The sequence below is a fragment of the Numenius arquata genome, chromosome 2 (genome assembly GCF_964106895.1).
Source record: "Numenius arquata chromosome 2, bNumArq3.hap1.1, whole genome shotgun sequence".
NCBI lineage: Eukaryota > Metazoa > Chordata > Aves > Charadriiformes > Scolopacidae > Numenius > Numenius arquata.
In genome coordinates this window covers 79679407-79694479 of record NC_133577.1, presented here as the reverse complement: position 1 = coordinate 79694479, position 15073 = coordinate 79679407, and the positions used below count along the sequence as shown (strand labels likewise).

The 15073-nt window shown below is 50.6% G+C and overlaps 1 protein-coding gene across 1 annotated transcript; it reads left to right on the top strand.

Moving 5' to 3' along the window:
• The first annotated feature begins 5536 nt into the window (after positions 1 to 5536).
• On the top strand, positions 5537 to 14525 carry ARHGDIB (Rho GDP dissociation inhibitor beta). Its single transcript, XM_074164736.1, has 6 exons — positions 5537 to 5821; positions 9482 to 9670; positions 10248 to 10331; positions 11165 to 11241; positions 12717 to 12780; positions 13728 to 14525. The coding sequence occupies exons 2-6, from the start codon at positions 9493 to 9495 to the stop codon at positions 13925 to 13927; spliced, it is 603 nt and encodes a 200-aa protein (XP_074020837.1). The 5' UTR covers positions 5537 to 5821; positions 9482 to 9492; the 3' UTR covers positions 13928 to 14525.
• The last annotated feature ends 548 nt before the right edge of the window (positions 14526 to 15073 follow it).

The window sequence follows — 15073 nt, the reverse complement described above, 5'->3', positions numbered from 1 at the left end:
CATTGCATGCTGGGCGAACATGTTACACAAAGGATAATTCTGACAGTTTCATATATGCAAAGATTTATTTGTGGGGTCCATAGGTGATGGCATACTTTGATTGTAATAGTGAAAGTTATTTCTAGAGAAAAATGAAAATAAAATAAGAGGAGAAAGAGAGAAAAAAAGGGGAAATTTTCCCCAGTGGCCAGCTGGAAAGGGCAATGATGGGGTCCCATAGGAGCATCCTCCTCTGAGGGCTGTCTCCAGTGCAGCAGGTGATGACAACAAAAATGATGAGGATGATGATTTCTTGCTGTGCTTTCCCTTAGCATTATATACTTTTATTCAGGACCCACTTAAACTCCCTATTGGTTATTCCTGGTTGTGTTAGCTTTGGGAGGAGAATGCTCATCACGTGCAAATGTTGCACATTCATTGCTGGCTAAGCTTCTGTGAATATAGATTACTGGATAATATTTATTGAGAATTTAAATAACTGTTAGCTGCTTTGTTGAGCACCACATTTGTTTTTTATGTACTAAAGTCTACAGAACAAGAGATAAAGAAGGAGAGGGAGGAGAGGCAATTCTCACACCGGTGCCTTCCATGAGAATCCGCCACAATAACGCTGTGGGGGGTTGCAGAGGCAGGGCTGTAAGAGCAATAACACGGGAGCGGCACAAGTGCAATAAAGGAAAAATGTTGCCACAGAGACCCTGATAATTACTGCCTTGTGGCTTCAGAGGGAGGTTATGTAGCTGCAAGCAGTACCCCCTGAGCACTGCCAAGGCTAAAGCACCAAGACACATAGGCACCTAAGAGCTAGCAGGAGTCTGGATGCAGCCTGACATGGAGCCATGAATTCCAGTATAAAATCAAGATCTCTATCAAGAGGAGTGTTTAGCACAGGCAAGGCAGGGTGCAGCTGGCAAGGGAGATTTTCTAAGGCCAGCAGAGGAGAAGAGGGTGGCACAGCTCTCCTCCTAATTTAGTCCCGGCTTCAGCTCTGGCTGTTTTGGAGGAAAGTCACAATGCAAGGAGGAGTGCTTGGATAAATACCTCCTAACACCCTGCCTGGTGATCAGCTTAGGGCTGAGATTTGATTACACTTGCTGAGATTTCACCTTACATAACCACATGTTTTCTGAGACGTCCTAAAATAATCCAGTCCTCTTTCAAATCCAGCTCTGGTGTGTGACTTCTCTTGGACACCACCCCCTGCAAGACACCAGCTCCTGCCACAACATCCACTGACGGATGGAGAGGAAAAGCTGCTTTCCTTCATGCTGGGCTCTGGAGCACAGGGGGTGCAGAGAAGACACCCCTGCTCCCCGGTGGCAGGGACCTTCTTCCTCTCACCCAGTCCTGTCCTCTCACTCCCCCGTTCCACCTGCTTAGCTCTCCCTCTCCTTGTCTGGGCTGCTCTGTCCATCCTCAGCCTTTCTCAGGCTAGCCTCTGGAGGAAACTGGATCTGTTTTGCCCCTAGTCTCTCATCCCCAACAAAATAATTTTCCTTTCTCTGTCTTGCTGTTCTCCTTGCACCCCCACAGGAGTTGAGCCTTCTGGAAGTGACACGTGAAGTCTTTGCGCACCTTCAGGCTGGAGATGGGGGTTATGGGATTAGCACGTTAACCGGTCTGAAAGCTGCTTAGACAAGCATTAAATCTCCAATCTTCTCTCCATCTTTCAAGGAAATCTCTTCTGGAGGAGTTGGAGAGATGGAGCACCCAGTCACGTTCTCTGGGGCCAGCTCTTTGTCCAGCTGAGACTCCTCAAGTCCTGTGGCTGGGTGGTTTGAAAGGATTGCCATTGGATCTGGGGGTGGGAAACCCAGCTAAACCCTTACCAGGGGCTCTGTGACTGCACCCCAAAATGCCTTCTTCCTCCTTGCTCTCCATGCTGAATATTGTCTCTCTTGCCCGGCATTGTGTCTAGTCCCCATCCCTTTCCTCCCTTCCCACCCCATCAGCTGCACTCTCCCTTGCAGCTCTTTAGGAGGAGTGAGTGGCACTGAGTAGGAAGAAGACGGACACCACATGTGCTGGGTATAGCAGGACCAACCTTAGGATTCTGCCTTTTAAAGCAAACCCTGGCACACCTCGTGCCTGCGGTTTATTCACATGCTTCACAGCCTGCATCCCGCTGTTTAACTTGCTTAACTAGGAGGTGGAGGAGGCAGTTCTGGATTACCAAGGAGTAGAGTGGCACCTCATGATGCAGCGAGTGCCCCCTCATATGGCAGGGAAAGGCCTCATGTCTGAGCTCCCTGACCTGTCACCTTCCCCCACGCTCATCACCTCGTGACTGCCTCAGGCCCAGATTACGTCCTCCTATCTCTGGAGGAGAAAGGATCTCCGTACTGTAGCGAGGGACACCACCTGGGGACATCCACCTGGGGGACACCCATGGCCAAACTGACGCTTACCTTGCAGCAGCTGTTGACATGAATTTGCTGCGCCACGAGGGTGTCTTCCCAGTGTATGGCCTGTAATCTTCCCAGAAACTGGAAAAAGCTTGAGGGGGGGAAAAGCTCACGTCAGTGACAGGATTTGGCAACATTATTCATTAGACACTAATATGAGTTAGTGATATTATGTACTGAGTTCAGTGCAAATGCAAATGAGTAGCTCCAAAACAAACCACTTTATAAGAGCAGTAGAAAAAATATTACACTATTACTTATTACTCTTATTTATTTATTTATTATATACTTATTATTATATTACTGATCACAATATTACTCTTACAAGTACAAAAATGGATTCACTGCCTGGACTAAAATCTCTTTATTTTTCCCTGCCAGAGCTTCCAGCCTGGGAAATTTCAGCTCCAAACTAGAAAGTTTTTGAATTAAAGAGTAGGTGAATGTAAAGAATTCTAACGGGTGATGGTTTCCTGAATTAATCGCTTCTAAAGGCCATAAAATAGTACTTTTCCTCAAATGCAGCCTCTTCTGCAGAATGTGGAGATGACATTTAGCAGCACGCAGCAGTGATGTAACGCCAATATAGAATATTCAAATCCAGAAGTGCTCTACAGCTTACAACAGCAACCCAAAAGCAAACAGAAAAAAGATGCCATGCCTAATCTTTTAAAAACTTATAATTTTTAAGAAATCTCAAGATTTCTTGGGTCCAATAAGGTGCTTCAGAAGACATACGACTGTTGAGAGTAAAGGTCGTGTAGTTGAAGGATATGCATTTTAAAATTTGCACAAGCTTCTGGCTATTTACTTGAAATAACTTTAGATACTAGTGATTGATTGAACGTATTAATGTTGTCAACTAATTGTACAACTAATTGTGATCAGTGGGGAAAAAGTAAATAAGACCTAGTAATAATATTTTAAGTAGAAAATACCGTTTTCCAACTAAGGACACATTTGAAATATTCCTGTTTCCCTTGCAATAAAGCAGGTACGCTCTGGCTGCTGCCCTTGCCTCCTTCTGTCACAGACATGAGAACCGTCTGGGGTTGGACAATGTCTGCCAAGAGATGATCTTCATCGCGTGGCATCAGTTTGTCAGAGATGAAATACTCATTGGTAGGGATTTGCATTCGGTGATATGCTGCTCCAAAGCAGTTCAAAACCTGCCTTTCTTCCAGCAGATCAGTGACGTGGTTCCCCAGCAGGATGCTGGATACGCTGACCCAAAGGATGATGCCTGGCTTCTAAGCCCCCATCTGCTCAGCATGGTGCATATCCAATGTCTACAGCTCCTCCTCACCCCTCTTACCAGTAGGAAGATGAAGTACAGAGCAATGACATGATTTGCCCATGATTACATACTGGCTAATTTCTAATCTAGGAGGAAAATCTGTTTCTCTTGCACAGAAAGGCAGAAGTGCCGATATGGGCTGAGCGTACATACATATAGTGGCATGCACATTTGTGGATATACTGGTCTTGATGTATGCTCACACATGTTTAGAAATAGTGTGCAAAGAGCTACACAAACACACAAGCAGTCTGGTATTTATCTCCAACCTAAAAAAAAAAAAGGAGAAAGCTAAATCATACCATCCTCCAGCAAAAATGATCATAATAATGCTAGAGTTACGATTGCACTTGTGTCTCTGCACGCAGCCGCTAAACCCAAGGAAATCTCAAGCCAAACCATGAGCAAATGGTAACCTCAACCCACACACCCTCCCAGCCAAAAGGGTGTTCTGGTCTCTGAAATCGGAGAGTTAGTCCAGACAGCACGGGAACCAAGACAAGAAGCTGATGTACAGGATGCAGGGGCTACTTAACAAGATCATTTCCTCAAGCTCTCCCTAATAAACACATCTAACTCTTCACACCTTTTCCAGGCAAGGACTATTCACATGAACAATTTAAACCACCGTAACATGGCCCTGTCATTGAAAGAATTTCCTCTGTCCGTTCCCCATCCCTGTTCCACACAGCTCCTTCCCTTGTGCCAGCACAAGGGTTTAACCACATTTGGCCATCATGAACTGCACTCGAAAAACCTATCTGGGTTTAAAACTCACAATTGCTTACGTATTTTTGTCAGGTATGTTTTAAACTCAGCTCAGTGCTGTGTTCAGCTTGGTTGTGCTGGCCCACGGGGAGGGTTAGCGTAGGCGTGAAAAACAGCAGCAGAGAATAAAATAATTTCTCTTGGTGGTGAAGCTAATTCGTGGAGGTTTAAAATGTTTCTGAGGCTACAGCCCTTGCTAAATGGAAATCCACTGCCAGCCAGACTTAGGCTCTGTTTGTCCCTTGAAATGCATGAGGTCAGAATCCAAGTGCCAAATGAAAGCAATGGAAGGAAAATAAGTCCCCTTCTTCTGAGATCTGCCCATCCCTGAAGGGGAGCCCTCTTACTCAGTTGTTTGCAACATTTAAAAATTTGTGTATGATAAATGTTTTCTAACAGACATGTGGATCCAGGGCAGTGAATTTAAGCCCATTGACAATAGATTTGCTTTGCTAATTTTGCTTGTGCAAATGCATTAAAAGCAGTCTATCAGTCATTGCAGCCTCAGATTTGTTGGGTGCAAACCAATGATCTAATTTGTTCTTAAATTCTGCGCTGAGGATTGTGTGTGTGAAGGGTTTGTACGACTGAAGAACTAAGTGGGCACTCCCTGAGTGGAAAAGAAAGAGAAAATCTGCTGGTATTTCAGAGGGGAAGTGGTGTAAAATGTCTCTGATCCTTTAAGCACCCCTGAGCTAGATCTTTGAAACTGTTTGTGTGAAAATGGCTGAGAGTTGGGAACAATTAGCTGATTAAGTGCAGCAAGTAGCATGTGTTAACCAGGAAAAACGAGGTTCCTCAGTAATGGCACCCCCATATCCCTCCACATACGCAGGAATACACTCAACCTGATCCTCCGCTTATTTTAATCGGTAGAAACCGGGGCCAGCTTTTGAAATCGACCTTAATTACACCAGGAAAATAAACAAAATAAAAGCCGGGGGTGAAAAACAAAGACCCCCTCCCACTCGCGGGCAGGACGGCAGGCACCGAGAGCCCGGAGCCGCGCACGGGGAGCCCTCCCGCGGCCCCGGCCGGCCTCAAGCCCCCGCAGACAAAGCCCTGCGCAAAAGGAGCGCAGCGCTGGGCGGGCGCGCAGACAAAGCGGGGCAGGCAGCCGGCGGAGCGCCGCAGCATGCGCGGCCGCGCAGGGCTTCCTCTGCGAGTGGGCTGCTGCTGCTGCTGGTGGCGGCGGCTGGGTTTTTTTTTTTTTTTCTTTTTTTTTTGCGTGTGAGTGTTATTTTTTTTTTTCTCTCTCTCTTCACCAACTTCCTTCCTGCTCCAACTGCCAAAGCTCAAAGCTGAGCGCTGAGAGCGGAGGAGGACCCCGGCCGCAGGCGCCGCTCAGCCGGTGAGTAGGAGCCCGGGCGAGGGGAGGACGGGGACGGGGGCGGGGGGAAGCAGGGCAGGGGGAGAGGAGCGGACTCACCCCCGGTTCCCTCCCCCTCGGCTCTCTCCCCCCCCCCGCCCCGGGGCGCCGCGCAACTTTGCGCCTTTGTTCCCCTTGGCTGGCTCCGTTACCCAGCCTTGCCCGGGGAGACGGGCAGGGCCGCCTGCATCCCAGGGGCTCTGCGCCGTGGTGGGATGGCGGGGCAGAGGAAGGGGAGGGCAGCCCCCGCGCCCCAGGGGTGGCGGGAGGGACCCCGGGGGGGTGACGGCGGGTGTATGTATCCCTACGGGGCGGTATCCGGGGGTGGCTGGGCAATGGGTTCCCTTTTAGCTCTTGCGCCCCAGGGGGGTGGGATGGGGAGGTCGGGGGCACTGGTGGGGTCGGTGTGTTACTCCCCCCCTTGCGGAAAATCGCTTCCTCCCTGCCAAACCCGCATCCTGGAGATAAGCCCTCGATCGGGAGGTGGTTTGGGGGAGTGAATTTTGATGCAGAGAGGGAGGGCGAGTAAAATGCTGACCCTGTGACATTGCTCTTTGTGCCCAGTGGTCGCATGGTGGGGGAGAAAGAGGTGCCCACCATCCACCATGTCTCCTGCCCCCTCCTGCTGCAGGTGCGAGGGCAGCCACCCACCCCCGGCACAGGCAGAGCCCAGCTGAGAGACGCTGGCACCCCTTGGCAAGGCATGATTCCTCCTTTGCCTCCTGCAGCCACCTCTCTCTCTCTCTCTGGGGGTCCCTTGCGCTGCCCCTGCCCCTCTGTCTGCTGCTTTGTGGGTGCTGCCAGGCCTCAGAGGTGCAGGTGATGCAGGACTGCGGGTTGGGGCTGTAGGGGAGAAAAATGTGGCAGGGCAGGGCACAAATCACCCGTATTTCTCCTTGCACAGAGCATTTATAGGGTTAATTTTCTCATTTTTAATGAGGCTTTCAGGCCATAAGGGGTCTCCATCTTATCCCAGCCCTTGGCCAGGGCAGTGACACAGGAGCCCAGGGATCCCGGCAGTTGGGCACCGACATGTTCCTTCTGAGGAAGCGCTGGTGCCTGAGCCCAGCAGCATGTCTCAGCTGGCAGAGGGGACCAGTCCCTCAGCTGGAATGAGTAGAGACAGGGGCAGCTGAGATGTGAGCTTTCTTCTTGGTCACCTCCTGCCTGGGAATTTGGCAGGAAGGCAGGGCCAGGTCCACAATTTGAGGAGAAATGCCAGAATTGGGTCTGGTTGTTACCATCCTGAGACGCATGTGACCCAGGGGTTGTTCAGCCCAGACAGCCTGGCTGGTGCTGTTCCCTGCGGGCTCTTGCTGTTGGAAGAGCAGGTTGTGCTTTCCACCTCTGGGAGGTTTTCAGAGCCTAAAAGCATATCCCCCACAAGTGAGCTGCCCCCATGGGGCTGGCAGGGAAAGTCTCTGCGGCATGTATGATGCAGAGGGAAGGTCTGAGGGATGGGGAGCAACCAGCTGGTGCAGCCCTGACTCTCTGTCTTTTCTTTGTGTGTAGCCAGAGATCCCTCTCTCCATTGCCTGGGTCTCTCCCTCTCCTGTGATAAACCACAAAACCCCCCCGCAATGGATGGGGGCAGGCAGGCAGGTCTGCTCTGTGGTCATAGTGGTGGCAGATGCAGCCTGGTATCGTGAGAGAGCTCAGGAGAATGGAAATGACTCAGATCTGCAGCTGGAGCCCAAGTGGAAGGCAAGACCTGGTGGTGGCTGCCCAGCTCATCACATCCTCTTGTGCCAAGTGTGGGATGGCACTGAGGGGATTGTAAGACTTGGTAAGGTGACTGTGCTGGGGCTGTAGAGCAGTGGGGCATGAGCAATTGTTACTTTCATGAGGGAGCTTCTGGTCTCCTTCCTCATGAGGACAAGCTGAAGGGCCTTTCCCATGGGACGTAGGTCCTTCTCACTCCCAGGGCTGAGCGTGAACTCAGCCAAGGTTATTCAGCTGCTGGGACGTGCTTTCTTTCCTGTCCATTTGCGTTGGGATTCCCTTTTATTCCCCAGCTGCCCGCTTTGCACTAGTTCCTGACTCACCACAAAATGCCATTGCAAAGTAGTCTTGCATCAGGGCCATTGCCCATTAGCATGCCCGACTGAGTCTTCTTGTTCCTGTACTGCTTGGTCCTTCTTTGTCCCTTTGTAACTTGCTAATATACCCCTCACTGATTTATTTTATTTTTTTTTTTCCACTGGAATTGCACTGGGAAGTCTGCATATTACTCACTGCTGCCTGATTCCACTTGCAGATTCACCCTGAACTGTTGCATATGTTTTGTGGTTTTTTTTGTATTTCCTTTCTGTTTTAATGAATGAGAAAACTGTCCCACTAGCTCCCAACTTAACTTTTTGGAGCAGGGGCAAATGTTAAGGCCACAGCTGCAGAGAAGGATAAAGGGCTTGCTGGGGAAATTGCAAATAAGCAGGCAAAAGGGAAATTTTTAGTAGGGACAGTCTTAAAGAATGAGTTAATACAAGGATAAGTGGAAATAAACTGAATGATCAGTGTAGTTTGACCAAATCTCTGTGCTGCCAAACTGCAAGGAATGCCTTGGCCAGTTGCGGCAACCACCGCTGCACCAGGGCACTGCTCTGTTTTTCAGCCTTTCTCTGAAGAGTGGGAAGGTGGTTAGGACCATGCGTCTGGCTCCGCTAGGCAGGCAGCTGACTAAGGGGGACCTGGCACAGCACTGCTTGCCTCTCCAGCCTATCTCCTGTTCCCCCATCCCATGCCCTGGCTGCCCATCAGTTCATCTCTCCCCACTCTGGCTCCCATTTGGGATGCCACCCAAGCAGCTTCGCTGCCATCCTGTGTTCCGTGGCACATGTCCCAGCCATGCTGTCTGCATGGCTGCGGGCTCCAGCCGTCCTGCCTCTCCTTTCCGAGAAGCCCCACTGATGCAGCACAGGTACACATGGCTGCTCTGCAGCCGGGCTGGATATGGTCACCGTTGTGCTTCCTTCCCCAGTGGGAAGGAGACCTGATCGATGCCTGCAGTAAGCTGTTCTGGGAACAAGCACGGGGAACGCCAGCAGATAGACTGTAGTGGGTGCATTTCCTTGAGGGCTTCAGCTAACTTGCTAATATAAGGGAGTTGCCGCCAGGTATTCGATCTTTGTATGAAATGCTGCCTGACTGTGGGTTTTAACCCATTATGAGAGGGTGAATGAAACCTCTGGCCTTGGCTTTATTCGCGTCTCTCTGTGCCCCGGTGGCTCTTTGTGTGAGACGGCTGGCAAGCACTGAAGCCTTGTACGGTGGCTTGTAATTGCAGGGTTGCCGGCCAGCAACTGTGCTGCAGAGTGGCTGTAAATCACTCTGGTTTCAGCCTCTGCTCCCGCACCTCCTCCCCGGGAGGGAAGAATGGTGTAGGTCTGCGTGTGCGCAGGGTGCCTGCAGGGAGAGGAGCGGGGGCAGAGGGGGGTTGTGTTGGAGCCAGAATATCAGCATAGCGGAGTCGAGATTGCAGCTGATCACCGGCGCCATTTGCCTGTAACGATCCTGCTGCTTTCGGCACTGGGCAGATGCCTGTCTGCTCCGGGGACTGAGCCACATTGTGCCCAGAGTGAGGTCCTGTGGGGACACTACCCCACTCTGGAGCAATCCCATTGACTGTCCCCTCCTGTTACCCAGACCAAGCGACCATGACTGAGAAGACCCAAGAACCTCATGTGGAGGAAGATGATGATGAGCTGGATGGGAAACTCAACTACAAACCTCCTCCCCAGAAAACGCTGCAGGAGCTGCAAGAGTTGGACAAGGACGATGAAAGCCTTGCTAAGTACAAGAAGTCCCTGCTGGGAGATGGACCTGTGGTAGTAGGTAGGCTGAGGCAAGCTGATAGGAAGGGACTGGGGAGATGTGTAGCAGCAGTGTGCTGTGGGGATGGGACAAGGGTGGCCTCAAAGAAGAGGGAGCTTGTTTGCACATGCACTGCTTCTGCTGGAGGACTGGGGATGGACAGGTGGAGAGATACATGGAAAGGAGGCAGGGATAATTCTTTGACCATTAGGTGTAAGATTACTAGGCGGTGCTGGAATCGGAAAGGGACTTGTGGTAGGCAATGTGTGGGCCTTAGAGGACACCTGAGGGGTTAGAAAGATGAAGGGACCAGCCAATGCTGAAAGGGAGCCTTACTGCTTAGAATGATCTTAAGAGAGGAGTCTCCTGTAGTGGAAAGATCTCCTCCAGGTATTGGGATGGAGGCTGGAGGGATCCATGTCGAGGGACTAGGGTAGATGCATGATCCTGTGGTGCTAAGAGAAGCCTGGCATTACTGAGTGTTTCATGAAATGCAGTTTCTGTGTGGGAAAGCAAGTGCGTTTCTTCAGTGTCATTTCCCTCCCCCTGCATTTAACTTTGCCCGCTGACAGCTTTCTCCTGACTTTCCTACCTGCAGACCCAACAGCTCCCAACGTGGTGGTCACCCGACTCACCCTCGTATGTGACTCTGCTCCAGGACCGATCACTATGGATCTTACAGGTAGGCACAGACTCTGTCCTTGAGCATACAGGGGAACAAGCAAAGGCCCTGGCATGCTTCAAATTGAAAGGGGGTTTGTCCTCGGGATGCTACAGTGAGTTTTAGAGGAAGTTTGAGGGCATCTTAGCCTTGTTTCTTATTTTAAGGTATACATGTATGAAAAAGAAAAGGAGTTGTAACAGGAAAGTGTTGAAGGTCTCTTTCTTCATCGAGACTGCTCTAAGAGCTCCTGGGTTTCTCCTGTCTTCTCTTCTTACTTCCTTTCAGTGAGACCTCATGAACACGAGGGATGTGCATGCGTTCGGGTAATGGGCTGTTTTGAAACTTGCAATCAAATCGAGCAATACTGCAGTTCCGGCTCCTGGGGACATGGGGAGAGAACTAGGCTTCACCTTATATGGGCTTTTCTGCAGAGAGAGGAAGCTGGGCCCGGAGGAGCAGAGAAGCTTCCTGTTCAACCAAAACCATGCAGAGCCCTGCAGAAACTGGGCAGCCTTGCAAGCTGGGCAGGAGCTGCGAGACACGCTCCACTTGCCCAAGCCAGGGCTGGGCATGGGTCAAGCATGCACACACTCCTGCAGATGCCTGACGATGAGTCTGTGCATAAGTATCTTTGTATGTGTGTGCCTAGACTTGTGTATGTTTAGGTGTTATCATAGATGTGGACACAGACACATCTGTGCATGTGCTCTTGTAGTGCAATTGCTTATACAGACCTCCGCGTACTCATTTTGCGGGTGCGCCATCCGTCAAAGGGACGGCGCCAATCCCACCGCATGCGGTCTCTTCTTGCTGTGACACCTCTAGCTAATGGCTTGATGCTCTCCTTACAGGTGACCTTGAAGCGCTCAAGAAAGAGACCTTCGTATTAAAGGAAGGAGTGGAATACAGAGTTAAGATCCACTTCAGAGTGAGTTGTTTTCCTTCTTGTTACTTCTCATCAGTTGCTGGCAGTCTATCGGGATAACTAGGATGGGCATTGTGCCTGCCCAAAAGCTGGGCCCTTGTAAAGCTCCTCTAGCTTCAGGTGTTGTTCTACTCAACAAGGCACCGGATCTTTCCAGGGAATTGCTTCTGCTTGCTCACCCCTTGGAAGAAGTTGCTTTCTGTCCACTCACAATGGTGAACAGCAGGTGGTTTGGAAGCCAGATGGGTAGTTTTGGTTGAGCTTGGCTTGACTTTTGTGCCACGAGAAGATCTTTAATTCACACAAAGCGGGAATGGACAGGGAGGAGAAGAGATTATGGCTTTCCATGAAGTACTGGTTCAGTCTGTACGGCTGGGCTTCGTGTAGGCATAAAAAAAGATTTAATACTGTAGCATTTGGCTGACAATACCTGAGTTCTTCTGTATCACGGTATACCCAAATGGGCTCATTTCTCCCCTATTAACCAGCGTGTCAGCCATTTCTGCTGTTTCCAGCTGAAAATGAAACTTGGCCACACTGCGGTGTGGCATCTAGCACTGAAGTGATCATCTCCACATGTTTGCTGCAGACAAAGCTGGCTTTGGCAGAGAAGGCAAAAAAGGATGGAGGATAGTTCTCCTGCAATGGTGGAGGGAAAGTGTTAATGTTGTGGGTTCTGTAGGAAAGATTTCCCTTCTTTTCTGAGGCTTGCTTGCTGTCTCGGGGATGACTTTGTCCCCAGAGACACCTCCAGCTCTCCTTTGTGCTATGAAATATTTCCATCTGTATCTGAGCCCTGTTGACAGGAGATGCCTGGAGCCAGTCAAGTTTTTCTGACTCTCTCCCTCAGTCCCAAGACTGGTGAGAGCTGGCACCATGTGAAGTCTCCCCTGGGATGTAAAAGGATCTGCCCATCTTGTTTCCAGATTGAGCAGTGCTGTGGGGAGGCAGTGTGTGCTGGAGGGGGACAGCAAGGGAAACATCCAAGCTATTCATGGGAGATTTGAGGAAAGATTATGAACAAAACTGTGTCCCTCTGTCTCTTGAGAAGAAACTTTCTGGCTCCCCATGGAGCTTAGAGGGCAGCTGGGAGTTCTCAGCTAATCTTGCCCACCCGTTTGTGCTGGAGGGGTGACTCTAGTCACCCATCTCTGGTTTTCAGTATGGAAACTATTATCTGGGAACTCCCTGCTTCAATTTGTCCTCATCAGCCCATCCTGGGAAGCTGACTGATGTGCTCCAGTCTGCTTCAAAGTCAGGGAAAGGATGGGGAAGGGCAGGAGATGCACAGAGGGTGCTGTAGGTCTCCAGGTGCTTATGGAGAAGTCATGTTAGGACTCACCACAGTGTGTTCTGTGCCGAGCCCTTGAGAGCAGTGGTGTAGGGAGCCAAGATGAATATGTCTCTAAGGAGAGAAAACCAGCAGATAAAGAATCAAAAGCCTTCCCGTGACACTTACTTCTGGTCACTTCTTGCAGGTAAACAGGGACATTGTGTCAGGACTGAAATACGTGCAGCACACCTACCGGACAGGGGTGAAGGGTGAGTACGAGGCCTTTGTGCCCTGCACACCAGGGCTCCTGCCACTGTGTTCCCTCTGCTCAAAGAAGTGTTCCTGCAGCTCTGGACTGGGACAGAGCTTCCCTTAGCCCCGAGCTCCCGCCTGCACCACCACACAGGAGGCGAGACTTCTCAGCAGAGTGCATTATCCTGCACTCTGCATCACCCAGACCAACTGTTTCCTGTTCCTGTGTGAACTCAATACAAGCCAGCTCTGGTATCTCTACGCTACACCACTGTCTGCAGCAGTAAAGTCCCCAGAGGCGCTGTTTAGACAGTGCTTGCCACAGATTTCCTCTCCATGCAGAGCTCTTCACCTTCCCCCCTATACCCTGTAGAGTAGCTCACCTTGTATAGAGATTCTCAGTCCCTGAAAGCTCTTCCAGATGCATTTGGTAAAATTCAGAGCTGCTCTACAAAGCTTCCCACTGTCTGTGGAGCCCTGTGTTCGCCCATGACCTCTCCTCTTTGTGCTGCCCTGCCTGGACAAGGCAGAGGAAAGCCCCATTTTGCATACACACATCCTACGTGCATTTTTGCATGCAACCATCTCTAAGGCTCCAGTGTCCCATTCAACACACGTTAAGTGGTGTCTGCTCACCAGAAAAAGATAAGTAGCAGGGGATCAAGAGACATCTTGAGCCATATACTGGTTGTACCCACTCCTTTCCAGCAGCATGTAGATGTGAGAGGGTACGGACTGAGTTGCCTGTCCATCTACTTATCCATCCATTTATCCTTCCAGCTGTCCTTGTGCTTCAGTAACCCACTTTTTCCACTGATTCTGTTCCTCTTGCTGACACAGACCATCCCTTTCTCTCCCTACTATCTCTTTTCTGTCTGTGATCTGTGCTCATGCTCATGGCTGCTTCTCTCCTTTATCATTCCCCACCTGAGGGGCTCATCCCTTGTGGATTGTTTTCTCCTAGTGGACAAAGCCACATTCATGGTTGGTAGCTATGGGCCACGGCCAGAGGAGTACGAGTTCCTGACGCCTATTGAGGAGGCTCCTAAGGGTATGCTGGCTCGAGGCACCTATCACAACAAGTCCTTCTTCACGGATGATGACAAACATGACCATCTCACCTGGGAGTGGAACCTGTCCATCAAGAAGGAATGGACAGAATGAGTTCACCCAGTTTGCCTTCCCCCTTGCCTCCTGCACCAGTCTCCAGGTGGGCCATGCCCACCACGCTGCTCCTTCCTGCCACCGTGGCCGGCCACAGCCCTGGCAGCCCGTCCCGTGGGAGCTGGGGCTCTGTGCCAGCCTCGGTCGATGCACAGTCCTGCAGGCGGCCTTTGCTGCTGCTCCTGATACACTGAAAATAACGCGCCCGTTCTCACCACTGCCCCATCATGACGTATAATGGGTTAAATAGGGAAGCATCTCCCTCCCTCTCTCCCAGTACTTCCTCCTGCTGCCTCCATCTCTCCTGTACCGACTATGGTCCCGGAAGTGCCTTTTCTAGGAAACAAGATCACCTGGCAGGGCAGACTGGTCCCTGGAAAATCCCTATCTGAGTTACACTTGCCATGTGCTCTGACTCATTGTAAATGGTTACTTACCTCCCGTGATGGTCTCCTGGTCTGTGTCTGGTGCCCTACCCCATTAAAATCCATCCTTGTGCAGGCAAAACCAGTCAGGGGGAATGCAGCTAGATGCTGTAACAAGACTTCAGTGTCCCAAGAATAAAACCAATTTCTTTCTTCTTTTCTGCATGAGTGTCACATTCTTTTCTGGAGTGTGTTTTTCAGTGAGGTGGATGTGGAGAATGCGTGAGAGGAAGGCTTAAGAGCATGTTTCAGAAGGGAAATAGCCCTCCTCTTCAAAACATCAAGCTAACTATAGGCAAATTATTTCAGAGCTGCTTCCTTCAGGGGTGTCACGAGTCCTGTGATGCCCAAAGTCTTGTCTGTAATGGGAGTACGCTCCAGGGGTAGTCAGTCCCCGCCTCATCTTGGGTGGCAACTGAATGAGCCCAAGGAGCTATAATATGGCCGTCTCATGATTAATGCTTATCATGGCAGCTGTTCCCCATAGCCAGAGCCAACGCAAGAGCTGCATGTCCTAGTGGCTGCCCCGCTGGCCAAGCACCAGGGAAGCATCAGCCTCTCTGGGACCCAGCACTTGGAGAAGTGCAGTGGCTTCTGCATGGAGTGATGTTCTTACTCGGCTGGGGCACCTGGTCACGCAAGTGCAGGTAGCTGAGACTTCTGGTGCTGTGGGTGAGGATGTGCTTGTGGCAGTGTTGGTGAGGCTCTCCAAGGCTGGTGC